Genomic DNA, 22970 nt, shown 5'->3' on the forward strand with positions numbered 1-22970 from the left:
AGCCAGCATTCGCCACATATGCTCCAGTCAATGCATCTAAAGAGCTCTAAGTAGTTGGGTGTTGAGGTTGAAATAAAGCATAAAACAAATATTTAATTTACATACCAGGCTCAAACTGTCCTTCAATGAATCCAATGACGTTTCTTATTGTTTTCTTTACATTGTAGGTCTTGACATAAAGCTTTATTTTGCTGTAAATATAAAAAAAATAACATAGCATAAAACTAACGGCATAGCTTAGCTTTTGTGTCATCCATGCCTGTTAAAAAGATTATAAATTCATGAAACTTTGTACCTGAAAGCAGAACTACTGTAAAGTTCTGCTGTTATTTAGTGCGAGCAGCCAGGATTTTTATTGCAGAAGCCATCTGCAATATCTCTTCTGCAACAAAAAAAAAAAAGCTGAACTGCAGATGCACAGTTCAGCTTACAGTACCTGGCCCGTTCCCAAGGATGGCTAGTTCCTGTGCAGGAGTAATGTCATCTGGTTCCAGCCAATGAAGCTGGCTAGAAATTGTCACACAGAAGAAAATTAAGACACCATAGAGGGACAGGGACCGTCAGGAGGAAAGGCGAGTATTGCTTCCTTTGGATCTGCTTTAAAGATTAACTCTGGGCACAAAAAAGCAACTATAAAGGATAATGACTGGAATTCAGTGAAAGCATAAATATAATTAATCTATAAGGCAAATTCTACCTTGACTGTATATCAGCTTTCTGAATACTTTCTGAATCCACACATGCACAGCAGGACTTTGGAATATGAGAGAAAGAGTTAATACTAGGAGCCAGTTTAACACTTCATATGCAAGGACAGAACAATGGAATGGCCCATCAGTGTGCTGCTGCTCCTTCAGTGGCCAATCACCAGGTTGGTGGTATGTCCTGGACCAAGTTGTACTGCCTAGTAACAGTGACTTTAAATGTTTGCTACTATGAAAACTCCTTTATAAAACCAACTATAGACATCTTCCACATACTCTTATTTGTGTAACACCCTGCACAAGTGTTTGATGCAGGACATTAAAGTGAACACATGATGGCAGTGCCTTGCAGAACAGTGCCATTCACACCCTGTAAAACAGCCCCATGGAACTTGTATGCTGAACCGCAGAACTTTACTAAGGAGTAGTGTATGTAGGAACTACATTTCCCACAGGAGCTGGCGTGTGGGCAGAGGAATATATATACAAAAGCCTGGGAGACTGGACAAGCAGGGAGAGATCTAGAGAGAGGTGTGCTGCTGACTGCTGGAGGACTGGACTAGGCCATCGAAGGAAGGAAGGAAGGCCGAGAGAATTTGCTGATTTCTGACCTTGCCGCATTGTCTAGAAAGCTAATCTGCCACCAAGTGTCCGGACGGGACGCTGCAGGCGGGACCAGAGGGTGCATGGAGGCTCCATCAGAGGTGAGAGAAAGACCGCCAGAATATGCCAGATGCCATCCCTTGGGTAAGAGAGTCCCAAGCATTACCACGGAAAGGGAACACTGACACTTGCTCCATATTTGTTACTTTCCTGCACACAGTTGTTACAAGTTGTGGCCTAGCTCCTTCAACCGCTATTGCTTGACCACACTCAACACAGCCTTATCAGACCTGATAGCAGGGCAGCCATTCCACAGACTGAACCACAGCTGTGTTACCACCATAATCAACTTACTCTTCTAAAGAGACCTTTAAAAAAAGAGAAAAAGAACATTGGGGAACTTGAGAAAGTACAGAGAAGGGCAACTAAACTGAGGCATGGAGGAGATCAGCTATGAGGAAAGATTAGAGGAACTGAATGTATTCTCTCTTGAGAAGAGGAGATTAAGGGGGGATATGATCAACATGTATAAATACATCAGTGGTTCATATAGTGAACTCGGTGTAGAGCTATTCACCCTGAGGTCATCATAGAGGACAAGGGGGCGCTCTTTATGTCTGGAGGAAAATAAATTTAATCTCCAAACACGGAAAGGTTTCTTCACAATGAGAGATGTGAAAATATTGAATAGACTTCCTCAAGAGCTGGTTCTGGCCAGCTCAGTGAATTGCTTAAAAAAGTCCTGGATTGTTTCTTAGATACACAGAATATAACTGGATACTAACATTTATAGGTAAAGTTGATCCAGGGAATATTCGATTGCCTCTCAGGGGATCAGGAAGGAATATTTTTTCACAGCAGGAGCAAATTGGATCATGCTTTGCTGGGGTTGTGTTTGCCTTCCTCTGGATCAACTGTGAGTATAGGATTAGAACTTTGTTTTTTCTATGGTTGAACTTTTGTCTTTTTTCATCTAGACTAACTATGTAACCTTTTCCCATTGCACCAATAGTCTTGCAGTCTAGAGGGAACATACTCTGTCAGTATCACTTCTGCCAGTTTAACATTATTATTACAGGTACTTATATAGCACTGTCAATGTATGCAGCACTTTACATATATGTTGTACATTCACATCAGTCCCTAACCCTCAAGGGGTGTCCAATCTAAGGTCCCAAACTCACATCATACATACACATACTAGGACCAATTTAGACAGAATCCAATTAACCTACCAGCATGTCTTTGGAGTGTGGGAGGAAACCAGAGTACCTGGAGGAAACCCACACAGGCACAGGAAGAACATGCAAACTTCAGTCAGGTGGTGCTGTGGTTGGGATTCAAACCCATGACCCTAGTACTGCCAGGCAGACGTGCTAACCATTTAGCCACTGTGCTGCCCACATTTCACTGCTTTAAATCTATTAGTGTCTAGCAGTACTGTTGCTACACTATTTTGTGCCCTAGGCAAGACCAGCTGCTAAATAAATAAAAAAAATTAAATATTAAAAATATTAAAAAATATATTAAAATCAACAAAAAATGAAACTGCTAAATTTCTTTTAATTTGCAAAAATAAGTGCCATAAGATGCCACCAGCACCAATATTAAAGACAAAATCAGTGTCACAGACGAACTGTATCTGTGGATGGCAGTGGCAGCGTTACAGTTGCAGTGAATGGAGTATGATGGATCCACACTGCCAGATCCCAGGCTGGAATTTCCCAGGCAATGAGGGGAGATAAAATGCTGTGACAGCAGTCAGCCCAGCCCACACACGCAGAAAACACCTGAACTGAGCGATCCCACACAGTGACAGATCCAACACATTACACCACCAACAATGACAAAGAGCAGGCACCAGAACAGCGGGCTTTGGGATCGTAATGATGTCATCACTCATGTTCAGGCCGGGTCACATTCACATAGACACAAGACAGAGTAAGACATTACCTTCCTCCGCAGGCGCAGCTCCATCTCCGCTATTGAATGGGAAGAGAAAGGCTGGAACTTCACAGTGATCAGCAGTCACCAGCCAGCTTGCAGTAAGGGACTAAGGCTGGCCATACATTATACAATTTTCTGTTCAATTTCTGCCCAATTTCCTTTAGATTTGCCTTCAACGATGTAGTGCAAGCGCCTACCTAATTGGATACAATTGAAAGTGTTTTATAGGTTTGAGCTCATATTATATGGTGTTTGGTAAATCTAAAGCAAAATTCTCAAGAAAATTGTATAATGTATGGCCAGCCTTAGTCTGAGGAACACTGGAAGGAGCAGCAGCTCACCTGCTACACTGGCCCCAGACACTCTGCATCTTCCTTTGTCCATTCTTCCTCCCCTCTGCAGCCCCTCTTAGCTGGAGGATCATTCATGATGTGGCCGCATCCCACACAGAGAGAGTGCCAGCCTGTGCTGCGCCCAGGCACCCCTAAGTGGCAGTGCTCCCTAGGCGGCCACCTAGTTTGCCTAGTGGAAGCACCGGCCCTGGTGACTAGTGCTTTAAAGGGGCATTACACATGTCAATTGCTACTTTCAAGGTGGAGTGCTGTACTTCCCTTGCTCTACTGCATTGTTCTTCAGGGCCCAAAGTGAGCTAGTCTACCTGTTTGATATTTCGCGCTGCTCACTGGGGACTGTAAAGCCACCTCAGGATGAAGGTATTGTGTTAGTTTCTGAAAAGCAGGCCTGCTAACATTAACTCAAACTCTGTGATGAGCGTTGTCTTTTCTTCATTTAGGCTGACACAAGTAACAAATTACTTTTTACATGCCAATTCTGTTTATGCTGTGTAGTCAAGCTATATTGACGTTTGCTATAAACCTTTTACCAGTTTACTTCAATCAGTGTGCGAGCTTACTTTCAGGTGGTGATTTATTCTGGTTGAGAGTGTACTGTGGTGTCAGAAGGTTGGGCTTTCAGAGAGGGGTCCAGAGCAACAGGGAGCCCGAAAATAATTCACCAACTGCTAAGGGGGTAGTTCTACATTATATTTTTTGATTGTTTTATATATCACACACACACATACATACACACACACACACACATACATACACGCACACGTACACATACACATATGTTTAGTTTTATCTGCCAAACTATTTGTACTTCTGTCTATCTGTCAAGGTCCTACCTTTCCCCAGACCTTGTGCTGCTCCATGTGCTGGCATCCATCTTAGGTGTCTGCAAAGCATTGTGGGATCCTTTATGCTTTCAGCCCTCTGTGGCTCCTCCCCCAGGAGGTGGCGGCTTATCACATATAAGTCTGCTGTTTGTGGCTGTCCATTGCATTCGTGTCCTGTCTGTTGCACAACAGCAAGCATCTGTTTAGCTACTCATTGCTTTCCTGGATACCGACTCGGCTTTGGCTAAGACTCCTCCTGGCTTCTGACCCCGGCTCTGGAGACCATTCTTCCTGGCTCCAGATCCCGGCTCTGGCGACGATTCTTCCTGGCTCCTGACCCCGGCTCTGGCGACGATTCTTCCTGGCTCCTGATCCCGGCTCTGGCGACGATTCTTCCTGGCTCCTGATCCCGGCTCTGGTGACGATTCTTCCTGGCTCCTGATCCCGGCTCTGGCAATGATTCTTCCTGGCTCTTGACCCCGGCTTTGGCTACGATTTCCGCTGTTGGCCTTGCATAGACTGTTGTCTTATTTTTATATTAATAAACCTACCTTTAATTGCTCCTCGCTCCCTGACACTATCCAGTCCTGGGATGGTGACCATTTTTTTTGTACTGCAGTTCAGTAGAACCCACATCCCTCGTTCCTCCCCCCCAGTCTGTGACTGGACAGTGAAAGAAGGAGCAGAATTGCAACTTTTGTCCAGTATGAACAGAAGTACTGTCAGAAGTCAAATTATAGAAATGTTATCATGCATGAACTATTTAATATAGTGCAAATAGGATCATGCAAAGTGTACAACCTTGTTTATATTATTATGATGGTCACCTTCAATTCATGGACTGTATCTGTTTAATACTAACTGACTTGGTCATGTTATTTGTAGTTTTACTGAATTATTTTTACATTTTCTATACATGGAACAATGTTTTTTCATAGATCTCAATGGTTGTAAAGGTAATTTTTTTTCACCTTAATGCATTCTGTGCCTTTCAACAGTAGCTTCCCCCAGCCCCCTAAATACTAATCTGAGCCCAATCTCAGTCCAGCGCTGTGCACATCTGCAGCAGTTCTTCCCTCTCTCACAGGCTTGCCTCATGCAGTTGGAGCCATTGGCTCCTGCTGCTATCAGTCAAAAGCTGTGAGCAGAATGCAGGGGGTGGGGCACACAACTGCACTTAGTCCGGCTCAAGATCAAGCCTACCTGAGTGCCCCCAGAGAAAGGAGCACCTCAGTGTCAAAAGCTGTGAGCAGAGAGCAGGGGGTGGGGTACACAAGTGCACACAGCCCAGCTCAGGCTCAAGACTGCCTGAGTGCCACCAGATCAAGCAGCTTGCTATGGGGGCACTCGGAATGGAGGAAGAGCCAAGAGTGCAAGTGGGGGGACACCAGAAGGAGAGGTTCAGGGCTGATCTGTGTAAAATCATTGCACAGAGTAGGTAAGTATACAATGTTTGTTATTTTTTTCTTTTTAAAAGCTTTTAAATCCCTTTAACCGCTTGCCGACCCTCCGCAGTATTTTCACTGCACCTGTACGCACAGCGCCGTCTTTTAACATCGCTGTGCAAAACAGGTAGGGGGCGCACGCGAGGCGCGTGCCTGCCCTACCCGTCCCGCCGATCGTGGCAGCGGGAGTCCATCACCGGCTCCCGATGGGTCATTTCCCGCCGGGTGCCGGCGATTACAAATTATCACTGACAGATAGCACGGCTGCATTGTTTACATTGCAGCTCTGCTATCTGTCAGTTCAGAGCACACTGAACCTGAGAGAAGACTTTATCTCTCGGGATCAGCATGTTCCTGTGAAGTACACACCCCCGCCCCCTAGTAAAACACTCCCCTCACACAGTTAACCCTTTCATTACCTAATAAACGTTAACCCCTTCCTCCCCAGTGCCATTAGTACAGTGTCATTGGTTTTTTTTGCACTGATCACTGTATTGGTGTCACTGGGGATGTCAGTGACCCCAAGTCAGTTCCCCCCCCGTGTCAAAATGTCAGCTGCAGTCCCGCAGTCCCGCCATAAGTCGCTGATCACTGTCATAAATCGCTGATCACCGCCATAAGTCGCTGATTGCCGCCATTATTAGTATAATAAAAAAAAAATCCCCGCCATTTCCCGCATTTTCCACAATTTCCCGCCATTTGTAGACGCTTTAACTTTAACGTAAACCAATTAATTTACACGGTTTGGGATTTTTTTTTAAGCAAAGACATGTCGCAGAATACATTTTGGCAGAAATTTATGACTAAATTTGATTTTTACATTTTTTTTACTGGACATGTTTTATAGCAAAAAGTCCAAAATATAGTTTTTTTTCTCAAAATTGTCAGACTTTTTTTTTATAGCGCAAAAAATAAAAAAACGCACAGGCGATCAAATACCACCAAATTGTGGGAAAACAAGGATGTAAATTTAATTTATGTACCGTATTGCATGACCGCGCAATTGTCCGTTAAACTAGCGCAGCGTTGTATAGCAAAAAAATGGTGTAAATTGCAGTATCTATACCATAGTTTGTAGACCCTATAACTTTCACACAAAGCAATCAATATACACTTATTGGGATTTTTTTTACCAAAAACATGTAGCAGAATACATTTTGGCCTAAATTTATAACTAACTTTGAGTTTACTATATATTTTTTATAGCTGAAAGTAAAAAATATTGTTTTTCTTCAAAATTTTTGGTCTTCTTTTGTTTATAGCGTGAAAAATAAAAAGCGCACAAGTGATCAAATACCACCGAAAGAAAGCTCCATTTGTGTGAAAAAAAGACGTAAATTTCGTTTGGGTGCAGCATTGCATGACCGCGCAATTGTCAGTTGAATTAGTGCAGCGCCAAGTAGCAAAAAGAGACCTGGTCAGGAAGGCGGGTAAATCCTCAGGAGGGCAAGTGGTTAAGGATGTATTTATTGGATCGCATATACGAGATATAGTCTTATGGTTTGGTTTCATTGATTTATTGGGCATGGCATAATTGTTTCTACATAGATATAAATATTATCAATTAAAAATATTAAAATAGCACAATTGCTTTTGCCTGTATATACTGTTTATATCTATGTTTTATTAATATATAACAGATATAAATTGTATTCATATAATAATGGTTTACCTTCATGTTCCAATTACCCTTTGTATCACCTTTGGTACTTATTGTTTTTACCCATGTGATTATAACAATTATTTTCTGTACTTTTGATATCTACTTACTGTAATTTAATCATTCTTTGCATTAGCTTATACCAGGGGCGGACTGACCACTTGGAAACTCAGGCACTGCCCGAGGGCCTGGGGTCAGTAGGGGGCCCCATGAGATGCCCCTGGTACCTTTTTCATAGGCTTTTTTGAGTTTGGGCAAGGACACAGGGCCCCATGATCCCCTATTGCCCGGGGCCCCATGAATTGTCAATTCGTCCCTGACTTATACTACAGTACATCAGGGTTGATTTACCTAAGGCAAATAGGCTAGTCAGTTTACAAAGGAAAGTCGGGGCTTGCAAGGAAAATTTCTCCAGAACTTAGTGAATGTGGCAAAATTTCACTTTGAAAAGAATACCCAATCGCGTGTAAGGAAAATTAAATAATGCATTTTTGCCTACGCATAATTGGATATTGGAAGTCAACTTATTCACCAAGCTCTGGGGTAAATTCCTTTACCAAGTGCACAGTCTATTTGCCTTTAGTAAATCATCCTCATCAAGTCTCTGCAATTATAGATCTCTTAGTTTATATTATTTTATGCTGTCTTGTCACTGAAGTGACTAGCCCCAGGTTGTACCTTTTTATCTGCAGCCCTTTCTCCTCTATATTAGTTCAAAGACTACACTGACAAACAGACTTTTCTCAGTAGTAGAAGGTAAGGGGTGGGGATTTGATGTCACACATAATGCAGAGCTAGAGGACAGAGCTCAGTGAAACCTGAGTAGAGGAGATGGATGCACCCTCTTCTACACACTTTCATTGGGGAACATACAGAACTGAGACTGTCAGTCACCTGCTGTGTGCTGGAAGGGGGGTGGGCCATCACCTGGGAGCCTGTGGGCCATCACCTGGGAGCAGGGGCAGACTGACAACTCATGGGGCCCCCGGGCAATAGGGGATCATGGGGCGAATTGGCCTGGGAGGCTGTGGAGTCAGCATAAAGTATTATCAATGACTCGGATAGCAAAGGGGAGAGAGATCAGAGATAAATTAGGCTATTATTCACTATAGAAGGATATGCTTTGTTCATGTTTCATGTTGAAAGTTTTAAACCAAATGTAACTATGATGGGGGGGGGGGGGGGTTAAGTCCCTGAAACACATATTGTGAAAAATAAAATCTTACTGAACTCATACAAATTTTGTGGCTTAGCATGTCCTAAAAAACACTCCAGAGATCCTCTAGGACACATCAAGTGACAAACAGCTGCCTCTAAAACTTGGATATTCACCTTGACTGTCCTTGATTTCAAAACTCCACCAACATATCCTGTTGAGGCACATTAACTAGACAGGTCACCTTGGTCAGTGAAGACTACTTTGCACTAAAATATAGCCTGGTCAAAAACAAGCTGGTGATTGGACGATAAAGTATCACCATTGAGTATGTTCCCTCAACAAAGAACTCTGGAAAGCTCAAAGAACTGATGTTTCCTCTCCCAAATATGAAGCCACTGGATCAACATAACAGCCAGAAAAATAGGATATTTAGAAGGAGATCAACAATGGCACCCTAATTATTTTTCTTGCTAATGAGAAAATAGAAAAAAAAAACAGTTTAAAACTGTGAATGGAAAATGCCATTACTTCATTGTATAACAAATAAGAATATTCTCAGAGTACTGTTCTACACTGTGGCTGAATTCCAGCACAAGCTGCCAAATGACCTAAAACTAACTAACAGAGCTTTTGATCTGGACATTGGCCAGCTTTATCCAAATGTATCCAATTCTGGATCTGGTGGAAGATTTCATGCCCTGATAATTCCGCAATAGATGAAACGGCATGTCTTTGAGATGTGCACAAGGGCACAGTACATTTTAGGTTTACAATTGTGCAGCACGTCTGCTTTCCTTTATGACTAAGGAAATGCCTTCTTGTGAAGCGTGCAAACAAGTTTTTTGTTAAACTTCAAGCACATACAAAACAATATTTAATGCAGTGATATCACTCCTTGCCAGGGTCGCCGACACTGCTGATTTCAGTTCAGGCTGCGGAGGAGCAAGGTACTGCGAGGGAGGAAAGGCCTGGCCAGTGTAATGCAGTTGTCACGTACCTGATGGGAGACTGAAACGATGAGGTTGGCCTCACTTGTGTCACTTGCCCTGACCCCACTGGAGTTGGAACAGAGGGAGTCTAGGACCAGGGGGACAAGAGCACCAGTAGTTGTTTGCAGCTCTTGTAGATGATGACCCTGGAAGGCTGATGATCTTCTAATTCAGGCACAGTAGTAACAAGTAGAGCAGGGCTTGTAGAATGCCAGGCATGCACCAGAGCAAGGCAGGTAGTGAGGGTAAGAGACAGGAGCAGTGTCATAGGAATATACAGGGTCATCAACAGTTGGGCAGCATGGTACAGAATCAGAAGAAAAGCCAAGGTCCAGGAGCAGAGTCGAAGTCAGGAACCAGTATCAATCAGGAGAGCAATCAGAGTCAGGTGAGGAACAAGCCAGGTCAGCAACAAAGGAATCACACAGGAACAAGCAGGACATGGGGGAGCTGAAGACCAGTCAGCATCTAACATGGGCAGAGACACTCTATAAATAGGCCGTCTAGCGCCAATCTTCACTGTGCGTGTGCACGATCGCGCATTTCTGCGCACATGCGCACAGCCCACAACTCTTCTCCGGGAGTTCCTATGTGCATTTCTAATCGCGATTTGCCTTCCTGGAAAACCCTCACAGCAGTCAAGCAATGAACTTTGTAGAGACAACATCACTTTACCCTACATGGCAAGGTTTTAGTATCTTTTTTTAAAGGCAGCCAGTGTAAGCAGCTTAGCCTGTATTCATATCTATATTCTGCAGTAGCACTCAGATTGTAAAAGGGAGAGGCATCACTAAAAGCCAATCAAACTCAACTGCAGGCACCTGTGCTAAGGAGAGTAAAGAGGAAACTGGAGACCTCATCAGTCCGGAGCTGCTCCTTTACTGTCCAGTCATAGGATGGTGCAGGAAGGCAAGTTGTATTTCCTAAAGCGGAACTGCACTGAAATAGATGCTCACCTCCTCAATCCAGAGGTGCAGTGATTAAATCCCTCATCAGCCACGGTCATCTTCTCCCCAGCTATTTCCAGGTGCCTTTCAATGTGTCCACCATTCCGGCAGAGCTGGAGTGTGCCGGGAATGTGCCGTGAGCTGCGCATGCAAGCTCAACATCCATTCAGTAGAGAACTGAAAGCATACAGTTTGTTAGAGCAAATGAGACAGTAGCATGTCTCTTCTGCAATAATATATACTGCTTGCAGTTGTTAGTTGACTTTGGTTCCACTTTAAAGCCCAATATACACCATCCAGCCTCCCCCTGGATCCTCTTCCCCCCATTTATTTTTATACTACATATACTTAACTATTTGTTTTAGAAATAATTAGGCTGATCATGAGATGCAAAACATTTTCTACCCCTTTGCCTCTTTTCTATCACTGGGAAGAGCTCAGTGATGCAGAGCAAATCACTAATTGTATTGTGTCATTGTGCTCAGAGTGCAATAAGCTGTGGTGACACACCAACAACTGTTGGTGGTGGTGGTGGTGGTGGTGTGGGGGTTCATAATGCCCTGCACACACAGGTAGTTGGTTAAATGATGTTGGATGTTACTCAACCAGGAAGAGAACCAGCACTGGATTGCAGAATGAGTGAGTCTGCAGGGAACAGCCCAAGGGTGGGTATTATATTTTCTATTTTTTTTTTTTTTTTTATTAAGAGAGAAATGTGATTGGTATTGTATACTTTCCAATGTTTTTGTTGTTTTATCTAGGTATTTGTGTAGTTGTATTCTCTGTGTGTAAGGACCTAGATTACCTGCTGGTGGCATAGTGATTCCCTGGGCAGGGGGTTGTAATTCCACCAGCGGTCGTCTCCCAGCAACCAGCTGATCCCATAAATTAGTTTGCACCTGATGCTGGCTGCTGGTAGTGTATTTAGATCCTCCCCTATTGGTGCCTCTCGCTCCAGTGTTTTTCTTGCTAGCCATTATCCTGACCTTGTACATTCCCTGTACCCTGCTGCCTTGTAACTGCTCTCCTTTGTTCCTGATCCCAGCTTTTCTTCCCTATTCCCATCTGCTTCCTGCACCTCCAGTTTTCCCTGTTTCTTTGTGTCAGGGTTGCCAACCTCCCCTAACTTTTTTTACTGACAGAACATGGAAAATTTACTGACAGCACATTTTTTCTTTTACTGCCAACGTGAAAAATATACAGAGCTCCTATTCGAAACTAAAACAACCGCAGTATAAACACAATCTGTAAACACTGACAATACCTATAACTGGTAATTAGTCTGGTTTACATTTACAGTAAAAAGTCATCACAGCATGACACATTTTTAACCACCTTGCTGGGATACAGTTGAAAAACATTTTGTTATGCATGCCAAAGAGAGCAATGAGCATGACCAGATTGGGTCTAATAGTGGGAGCTGTAGCAAACTTGCGCATCAGAGATGGACGCAGATTCCCCCTTTTATTAAAAGTATTCATTTATTATTTATTCTCCTTCCCCCTCCCTTTCTGAGAGGCACCGTGACAGATGTGTGTGTGTGTTAAAGTGTCACAGGCCAGATCCCAGCAGGGAGCCACAAGGCTCCACTCTGCCCAAGAACCTGTGGAATCTCTCACCTCCTAACCTCATAAAACCTAGCAGCGTAGGTGACAGAATTAAATGAACATTCCTCAAATCAATTTTATCCTATGTCTCATATCTTGGAATATGAGAGACATACATAAAAACCGGGCACCTCGTCAGATGGCCCCTGCGCAGACTAACATTTTGATGGGTCACACGCCCACTTCAGATCATCTGGGGAGCCAGAACATAGAACTCGTACACCGTGTAACGTACAATTTCATAATTCATATCTAAATGATCCTTAGACTTATTTGTAGAATAAAATACCTGCGGGAAGGTTATCGCTTGTGCAGATGGGAAGTTATAGGCCAGAATATGAATTATGAAAGATGCTGGTTCTGATTTTGGGTTCCGCCTGCCAACCCCTCCCTAAATAGAGTATTGGTCAGTTACTCAGAGCCACCCCCTGCTGGGGGACTTTAAAAAACAGGCTAGCAGGCCTAAAGAGGAGTTAAAAAGTCTTCTCCCAATTTTTAACATCAATATACCACCTGGGGAGACCTTTCGCTCTGAAACGTGATCTGCTTCCATTCAAGGCTTAAATGGCAAGTAACTTAACCCTTTAACTTCTCCTATTATCTTGTTGCTGTGCTATGGTTTTTTGTGTGTATATATATATATATATCTTAGTTACATCTTTTTCTGTAAATATTTTATTGCACCTGTTTGACTCTTTTAGTAATAAATCTTTTTTCTGAAAGTGTTAAACTGTTTCTAAAGCGCTTAGTTGCAATTTACGAATTCCTGCCTCTAAAGAGACGCTACTGTGTTTGTCTAATCCTCTGCCCAATCGACCTGCGGTGACCGTATTGGACAGACGACTTTTCAACCATTATAGTGTATATTTGATAAAGAGAGTTTCCTCTTTCTCTGTACAAAAAGGGGTGGTGGCAGTGAAGGGTTAGTTGCGTAATTAACCCGACCCAGTAACAATCGCTCAGGCTGACAGCATATCGATCGGTTGACCATTAGCTGGAAAATCGTTGTGCAGGGTTCAGCTGGGTGTGGTATTGTTACGCACGTCACATCGCGGTTTTAGAACGGCCAGTCCTTCGGTCACGAGTTTGGTGAGAAGGTCTGGGGTTTGACGCCGCGATCGTGACAGGAGCAGCCTAAATGAGGATGATTAAACAGAACCGCTCCCTAACCACCTACCTCTAAATTAATTTGCTGCTCTCTGGGTAAGTACACATTGCCATGGCCTTGATGCTTAGCTTCTTAGTACTGTAATTTTAACTCTCACATGTATCCACCTTGCCCGTTGAGCTCAATGGGACTGCAAAGGAGCCACAAGTCAAAGGCTTGGCTTGTGGTTGTGACTCAGTATTTCAATGCAAAATTCCTATTCAGTTGGAAAAAAAAAACAAACAAAAAAAACCCACATTCAAGTAGCAGCAGTATCACCTCCTGCACTAACAGTGGGAGAGTCTTAAGGGGCAATAAATACAAGGAGTGTGTGTTAAGTACAGAGTTCAGGGTTCAGGTGTGCGCTACATACAGAGCGCAGATTTCAGGGCTACGCTGCATTCAAAGGGCAGGGATTAGGGGTGTGCTGCATACAGAGTGCATTGTTCAGGGGTTCGCTGCATACAGAGTGCTGGGTTCAGAGGTTCACTGCATACAGAGTGCTGGGTTCAGGGGTTTGCGGCATAAAGAGTGTGGAGTACAGGGGTGCCCCCTCCCCCCCCCAGACTGCCTCCTCTACCACTACAATGCTCTACTCCCACCTCCAAATCCCCCTCCTTGACAGTACCTGATAGAGAACTGCGGCTGCAGAAGAGAAGGATAGGTTACTCAGGAGGAGAGTGGTGTGTAGCTGCGGGGCACATGGGGCCTTGGGTACAGGCTTCAGGAGTTTTTGCCACCAGAAAGGAACCAGGTTCTAACTACCTATCTATGCAGAGAGGTGGCAGGCCAAGCACAGTTGAGATCACTCCGCAGTCGAAACTAGAGGAGCAGGGCTAGCAAATGCTGCTGCTGGCTCCAGCCTGCTTCTTTTTTAACCAATTTAATACCGGGCAATTTTACACCTTCCTGCCCAGGCCAGTTTTCAGGTTTCAGCGCTCTCACACTTTGAATGACAATTGCGTGGTCATACAACATTGTACCCAAACTAAAATTTTATCATTTTCTTCACACAACTAGAGCTTTCTTTTGGTGGTATTTAATCACCGCTGGGGTTTTTATTTTTTGCAAAATTAACAAAAAAAGACAGAAAATTTTGAAAAAAACCCACGTTTTTCTTTGTTTCTGTTATAAAAGTTTACAAATAAATAAGTGTTCTTCATAAATTTAGGCCAAGATGTATTCTGCTATATGTCTTTGGTGAAAATAACCCAAATTAGGATGTATTTTTTAGTTTGTAGGAAAGTTATAGAGTTCACAAACTATGGTATAGATCTGAATATTGATCAATCCTGAAGTACTGACAGCCAATCTAATTTCTTGAGGTCCAAGAATGTCAGAATAGTACAGATATCCCCCAAATGACCCATTTTTGTAAAGTAGACAGTCTGACGTACTTCATAAGAGGAATGGCAAGTTTTTTGAAGTTGTATTTTTTTGTCATAATTTTTCGGAAAATGAAAAAATTAAAATAATTATTTTCACTATTTTTTTTTACATACTGTTACCAGTGCAGTACAGCATCATCATATAACTGGCATGGCGGTGATCAGGGACACTGACTGGTGACAAAAAATAAAAAAAAATTTTTTTTTTTTTCATACTATTTTTTATTACTTTTTTTATTTTTTTTAAGATTGTTTTTCATATTTTACTATGACCAAAGTAGTACAATGTTACCATAGTAACATTTACTACTTTGGGGAAGTGATCAGTATTTTTTTTTTTTTTACACAATTTGCTTATAGCAAAGATTTACTTTGCTATAAGCAAACATTTACCTGAATGACATCGATTCATTCAGGGTTTTTTTTTTTTGCTTAGCTGTGATTTGGCCACAGCTAATCACATGACATGTGCATGTGATCACTGTGACCATTCACAGCTAGACACTAGTATACAATGGATGGCATGAATGAAGCCATCCATTGTATAAAACTGTCATGTGACCTGCTGTGATTGGTCACAGCAGGTCACATGGTACGGGCAACGGGGCCGATACTCAGATCTGTCATTGGCCGTGTCCGAGGTACACGGCCGGTGACAGATTGCGCTGCTGCGCGGCTCTGCAGGTGTAAAAACTGCGCATGTGTGGGAGGACGCCAAATGGCGTCTACCCGGAAAGCTAGTGCATTTTTGCAGCCACCAAACGGCCATTGGCCGGGCGGCAAATGGTTAAAATAATCCCAACTGGCTCCAAATTCTTCCTGCATAAGTGGCTGCGGGTGCTACATCAAGCTGTCAAGGGGTTCTTTTTTTTTTTTTTACACTTGCCCAGCCAACACTAACCTGCCTGAAAAAAGGACTGATTTTTACTGACATAAAATTTAGCTAACGGATGTTTACCGATGGCTGTAAAACGAAATGAAAAAGAGAAGCGCACCAACCTTGCGCATTACCTCAGTAACCAAAATTTATTAATTATAAAAATATACTCACAAACAGCGAATAAAATCAGGCATGTAAGTCCTCAAAGGGACTTGAAGATAGCGCGAATCCCATCGAGGGGATGGATATTCAGTACAGCTGACGCGTTTCGAAGGGTGTCCCTTCTTCATCAGAGCTAGAAATCACTGATTTTTACAAACCATCAGAAAATATGACGGTTGGCAACACTTCTCGGTGTTCCCCATTTTGTATATATCGTATATAGTTAGCGGTTAGGCTGTTTATTAGTTATTAGGTATTCTGTCATCTGGTTTAGATATTTTTAGATTTGCAGTGTGCTGGTGTTTGGATGGATTTTGTTTCTCTGTAAATAAATCTCACATAAACTATACATAGTCTGGTCCCAGTTTCCTGAGTGTAGCTACACAGATTTGGTCATCCTTGCTGCTGATTCCTGACAGTGTGTAATTTGTTTGCCTTAACTTACAATGATAGGATCACATGTTCTGGCTGCAGTTTGTAGGGCCATGGTTGATCAAGTCCCCTATGTCAATGTATTCCTTTGCCTAGTTTGTCCCTGTTCATCAAAGGGACAGTTCTGCTTCCTGTTCCAAGTCACAGAACTTCCAACAGGTGCATTGCCATCTGCTCTGTGTTGCATCCTAAATGTGGGGGTGCTAATATAATAAACATGTTCCAACAGCAAGCTCTTCGTGTGTCCCAGAATGCTCTACCTGCTTGTAAATGTCAGATCTAATTACAGTGAAGCTCTCACCTGCACCAGACTGAGAGACCTAGGGATTGTGGGATATGTAGTTCCTTCACAGGAAATGTCAGTTATCAGACTACAGACATGCATTAACTTGTGCAGTGCCATATGGTATCCCGCATGTTTGAACACAAACAGAAGATTAACTTTACTATAGGCTGTGTGTACAGAACAAATGACGCCATGATACTACATGATCAATGCACATCTTATACAGGTGAAAAACACAAGATGTAGGTAGGAAGGTTTATAACATTTTTAACAGAAGTAGAGAACAGCCAGGCCAACAAAACACAGCTGTCTAAATCTCAGGACTGCATGGACAGAAATACAAATCTTTTGTGATAAAACAGGTCTTTTAGGCCTTTTTCCAACAGGCGCTGTCCAGTCTGATCAGCAGGGGATCCATGAACAGATCTGACCAGAACAGGATGGTGTCCATTCAGTGTTTAGCTTCATGTTTAGCTTGTGTTAAAAGCCACAGCTTTCTGGACCCATAATAGATCTATAGGCTGGATGTGAATGGACTGTTTAAATCTGTCACTCCAGTCTGTCACTTCTAGGTTGGAAAAAAAAAACTGAAGAAGACACACATCTGTTTACATCAACCCGCCAATAGACTTAATCTGGGTACACATGGACTGAATATTGGCTGGTTAAGGAACCACATGACCTTTGGACAGTGTGTACAGCTGTCCTTCTGACAGAAGCCGGTCTAAGGACCAGTTTTTGTCAAAGGGACATGATGAAAAACCAGCATCTGATCAGAACTCACAGCCAATGACTGTGGGGGGGGTTCCCTTGTCAGAACACAAAGGCACAGCGGGAGAAATCGTTGCGCTAACATAGTTTAGTTAGTACAGCGATCCCTCAGTTTTTTTTCTTTCAGCCCACTGGGAAGAAGGAAAATAAATCTCAATGTGTGTACCAGGCTTTACATATCGCTTCTGAGCAGGTCTGCCCAGAAAACTGACAAGCAGACTTGAATGGACCGCCTGTGTGAAAGGAGCCTTAGCTGATTGACTAATGTGCAACTTTGCTGTTATGTGTTTAATGCACACAAACTACCAGTAAATATATTTCCCATGATTACATTTACGCACTGACCCATAATACCTTTTTTTTTTTCACTGTCTGAGTTAATACTGCAATAGTCAACCATAGTATAATCTGATTTTCTTTTGCTGCATGATGAAAATGTAATCTGTAGCCAGAAACAAAATGCTTTTCGTAATACAAAACTATTCTAAATGTGAAATCACTACCGATGTAATTACTGTAGGCTTTTCTGTTACCAAATATAATGCCTTGTACAAAAATAGCTTCAAATTAATTAAAAATCACATTATTATTAGGACACCTACTTGTGGCTTTTACATGGATAGTAAAAGGTTAGAATAAAATGCAGCAGCTGTAAAAGAAAACTGCTGTACATTGGAAGAAAAAAAACAATTAAATTAATTTATTTAAAATTATTATAGTTGCAGCTAGGAAATTTCAACCAGTAAATTGATTTACCAGGACCTACCTACCTACCATACAGTAGGATCCAATATAATATTCACATCATTATTCCCAAAGAGGAACATATTTAGCACCACATAATGAGCAAATATTTTTTTATATAATCATTATGGTATTTTTTTTATAATTTAAAGTGGGACTGGCCTCAGGTAATACACAGATGAAACAAATCCTCCCACATAAGTTGCACCTATCTGTCTACAGTCTTCTCTTCTCTATGTCTGTTCAAAGTGCTTGAATTTATAAGCTTGGCTGAGAGTTCTGATAAAAGAGCTGAAGTTAGGCTGTGCAGAGCTTAGTGAGGAGAGCTCTGAGAGCTGATTGGAGGGAAGGGACATACGCTCATCCACACAGATCACAGGAACAGAGCTGAGGCTGTCAATCTGCTGGAGGTCCCTCCCCTGTCACCATTTTTCTCTTGGTGTCAGGAAAACATGTCAGAAGTGATTCATGCTGATTGACAGGCAGACATGACACTTAGTGCTCTTGAGACAAGTACATACTATAGAGGGATATGCTTTGTTCATATTTCATGCCAGAGGTGTACAACCACTTTAAAGAAAGCAATTAGGTCATTACTGAACAAAATGAAAAGAATGCAAACAATACACTGAACTCAAGACAATACACTGAACAAGAGGCACTTATTTTTATGCTTTTACAGATGCCTGTAATGATCAATATTAGCAAAACCAGCAAGGCCCTCTCTATACATTCACCTCAGTTTCTCTAAAGTGAATAACACAAGCTAAAATTATCAATGAACCGAATGTACCTAGGTTTGGGTCAGGGTGGGTTTGGTGAACTTTAATGATGTTTAGATGCCATATTTGGACCCCAATGAAGTCAATGGGAGCCAACTCTTAGAAATCAGTAATTACTATTTTCTAGGTCAATAGACAAGGGATTGTCAAACAAATGGTGTGGGAAATTGAACACTGTTGTGAGAGACATGTACCAAAGCAAAAAAGTATTTAATACTTAAAGTGAAACATTAAAAATGCAAGTGTCACATGTCTAGGAGATGCCCTTAACCTGTCTATGAAGCTGTGCATCTATATGATGTATACAACCTACTAGACTCGAGCAAAACTGACATTTATAAAGAAAAAATAGAGTTTCAATTGCTGGTAAATGGCAGTTCTCAGTTGCTTACTGCCATTTGAGAGCAAATGGCCAGGATTCCCTTAATCTATACCAGACCCTTATCCTAGATGAAGACCTCGTGAAGATATTTACGTGAGACCCCAGGCAAAAACCCATGCATGGGGTTTACCCTAAAAATACATACCAGACCCTTAGGCTTCATTATGGATTTTAAGGTGGGACCCCATGCAAAAAATAAATAAATAAATAAAAGGTGTGTGACCCCCAAAATCCATATCAGATCTTTATCTGAGGATGCTGCCAACTCCCTAACATAGAAAGTTGTCACAGCAGCAGCTAAATGTATTACCTCCTGCTGCAAGCTGGAGGTTCTACTTGGCGGAACAATCATTCAGATCTACCATTTACTGAACCTGTAAATAAGCAACATTTGTACATAGATTCTGGGGAGCTCCACTCTAGTTAGAATGATTCTTCAATAAAATAAAACAAGACCTGTACTTGGCAATATTACTACCCTCAGACTAATTTTCCATGTATATAGAATAATTGTTAAAAGCAATGTTCTTTTCTAATTGACATGTTAGCAAGTATAGATTAAAATTTTAACTTTTAATCTGTGATATATCCTTTTCTAAAATCTGAAACTAAAACAAATAAAGAAAAACATGACATATGAATGTTAAAAAAACTAACAACAGCTAAAAATAATGGCTAATAGGAGACAACTGGTAAAGCATAAATTTTTTTCTAGCTGTCTTCTGTACAATCACTTAACAACTATAAGGGGTTTGAGGTTTCCTGTTCCAATAAATTTATGGTAAAAAGGACCCATAATGAATTTTAAAAGGACCCATAATTCCCTGTCTGACCATTTAACTGTCTGTCTTCGGCAGGCTTTTTATGTGACAGTTGACTTACTATAAATAAGTGAGCTCCCAGCCGTCATTTGTCAGCATGTGTTGGAGCAGTTTCAGGAGAGCTGACAGTCTGTGTTGGCTGCTAAACAACTCTATATTGTGCTATATTGCACTAGGTTACTGTAGTTTTCAGTGTGGTAGGCTGCATGTTTTGTGTACCTCCAATGTGTTCACAGGTCAGAAACCTAACAGTCTGTTTAGGGCTACCCTTTTGGTTTCTTTTATTTTGCATTTATTCAAAAAAATTTGGGTTGGGGGTTTAGTGTTTCAGGGGTTTTTTGGGGGGTTATTTTTGGAGGGAGGTATATTTTCATCATTGTTCATTAGGGGGCACAGGGCAAAGTTGGATACATAGGGTTATGCAGCTACCTGCAAGAGATTGGAAACAAGCAAGCAAAGTTGTAAAACAGTCCAGCATAATCTCTCTCACTCCCAGCATGGCTCAGGTTTTTGCTAGTGTCTCTCACTTTCTAAAAGTAAGCCTATTGCTTTACTTTTTCTTTTCCCAAGGATATTTTTCTCCTAGCAGGTTTTTTTCAGTAGCTGCAGAGCTTAAACGTGTTCCCTATTGAAGTTCTCTGGATCAGCCAGTACTTGGTATTGCCATGGAGGCCATATCTAGACCACATTGGGAGAAGGTGCTGGGCCAGCCTATAAATGTTACCTGTGGGCAATGGGATGTGCCTGCATTCTCGAGGCACCTTGAGAACTGTGTGTAGCTTGCCACAGGTCCAGGGCCATGTTGCATCTGTCTGGTGTAAGCCTATCCCTGAAGACCCCTACAGTGGTATGCCCACCAAGAGGTGAAGACTGTCGGGATACCATTTCCATCCAACTAGGCCACCTTTGGTGAAAAAATAGAGCTTGTTCCTACCCCATAGGAGCTGGCATCCCTCTGTGTTACCTTCTCTCTTCAGGACTGTAATTGGGTTCTGTAAAAATTGTGTTGCAGACACACAGTTGGGTGCGGCAACACTGTTGCTTATCCCTTGCACTTTTCTTTGTATTTGCTGTGATGCTTTCTGCTTGGGCACAGCGAAAGTTTTAGATTCTCTTGCGCATCACCTTGAAGGGGTTTCAACAAACATGGGTGGGGATCCCTGCCTCTACAGGGGCTGAAACATATCCCAGTGTGCACGAGATTTCTCCATTTGCATCTCCTACTCTTGAGCTACAGTTGACTCCTCAGCAACGAGCTAGAATATTGTGTTGCTGGTGCTGTCCATGAAAATGTTATTCCCACATTCAGCCTAAAGATATTTGCCAAGCAGGTAATTTAAAGGACTGGTTTTCTTTTACATTGTTACCCTCAAAGTTACACTAAGGGACCCTATTCCTGTCATATAGTATTTGTTCCTCATGGTAGTTGCCAGCTCCCTGTGCTTTTTTTTTTTTTAACTATAGTTTGCCTATTAGCCAAAAACACATCCATAAATTAACAGGATTCACCTTCCCTATAGATTTCATTGAGTTTGGGTTTTAAGATTAGTCTCATTCTCTGTTGCATTGTACTTTTAGCCCAGACTGGCCTAATGGTGTATCCAACACAGCAAAACACTTTTCTCCTGCACTGGGAATGGACTCGGTTGAACCAGTAAGGATGTTCTGAAATATGCACTGCTTGCTGCCCTCAACAGATCGTGGTGGTCCAACTTCACTGAATGCAAATAGAAAAACAAAAATGGGCACACTGACCTAGTGCATGATCGTTTAAAATATTTGTTGAAAGAACAAGGTAAGTATTATACTCACAATGAACATAAAAACACAAGCATATCACACCGAACAGGATGATAAATCCAAGAAGCATCTAAGTCCATACGATGGAACCCTGGATGACCAACTGGCTAATGCGTTTCGAGGCCACAACCTCTTCCTCAGAGCCAACCTCTATTTGTTTTTCTGTTGGCCTAATGGTGTACCTCATAAGGGTTGTGTCCATGATACCCTAGACCAGGAGTCCTCAAACTACGGCCCGCGGGCCACACGCGGCCCGCCGAGGCCATTTATCCGGACCGCCGGCAGGGGCGTATTTTCCGTGAGGAAGGGACACTAAGTACAGGGGTGGGCAGTGGGCTGCTGTACTTTACCTGGCTCCAGTCCCAGTCCCACGATGATCCAGTCCAGGAAGCGCTGCTCCTTCATTCACTCGGGCCACTCCCTCACTCCTGCCGCTCGGCTCCGCCTCCTCACCAGTGATTGGGCGCCAGAACTGTAGCTCAGGAAAGGCACACAGGCGGCCAATCACCTGCGAGGAGGCGGAGCCGAGCGGCCCCACGAACATCGAGTGAGGGAGAGGCCGAAGTGAAGAAGGACAGCTGACAGGTAAGTGTGCCGTGCTGATGGTGCTGCTGCAACCAGGTATACTGGCTGCAGCAGCACCATGCTGGAATAGGGGTCAGCAAGTGAAGTGTCATTGGTGTCGGTGGGAGGAATAGTGCCCCATCATTGGTGTCACTGATACTAATGATGGGGTATTATTCCTCCCACTGACACCAATGATGGGGCACTATTCCTCCCCCCACTGACACCAACGATGGGGCACTATTCTTCCCCCCCACCGACACCAACGATGGGGCACTATTCCTCCCCCCCACTGACACCAACGATGGGGCACTATTCCCCCCCCCCCACTGACACCAAAGATGGGGCACTATTCCACCCCCCCACTGACACCAACAATGGAACACTATTCCTTCCCCCACTGACACCAATGATGGGGTACTATTCCTCCCACTGACACCAATGTTGGGACACTATCCCCCCCACTGACACCAATGACGGGGCACTATTCCCCCCCACTGACACCAATGTTGTACTATTCCTCCCACTGGCACCAAAGATGGGGCACTATTCCTCCCCCCCACTGACACCAAC

General features: G+C 42.8%; 1 protein-coding gene across 1 annotated transcript in view; it reads right to left on the reverse strand.

Moving 5' to 3' along the window:
- LOC149460037 (putative N-acetylated-alpha-linked acidic dipeptidase) overlaps positions 1–22970 on the reverse strand; it is a 188679-nt gene that overhangs the window by 108304 nt on the left and 57405 nt on the right. Inside the window, exon 8 of the mRNA XM_089680257.1 lies at positions 106–191. Coding sequence (XP_089536383.1) covers positions 106–191 — 86 coding nt within the window. The remainder of the gene's footprint in view (positions 1–105; positions 192–22970) is intronic.

The sequence above is a fragment of the Staurois parvus genome, unplaced genomic scaffold, assembly GCF_062004578.1.
Source record: "Staurois parvus isolate SC_StPar_1 unplaced genomic scaffold, SC_StPar_1.0 ptg000237l, whole genome shotgun sequence".
Classification (NCBI taxonomy): Eukaryota; Metazoa; Chordata; class Amphibia; order Anura; family Ranidae; genus Staurois; species Staurois parvus.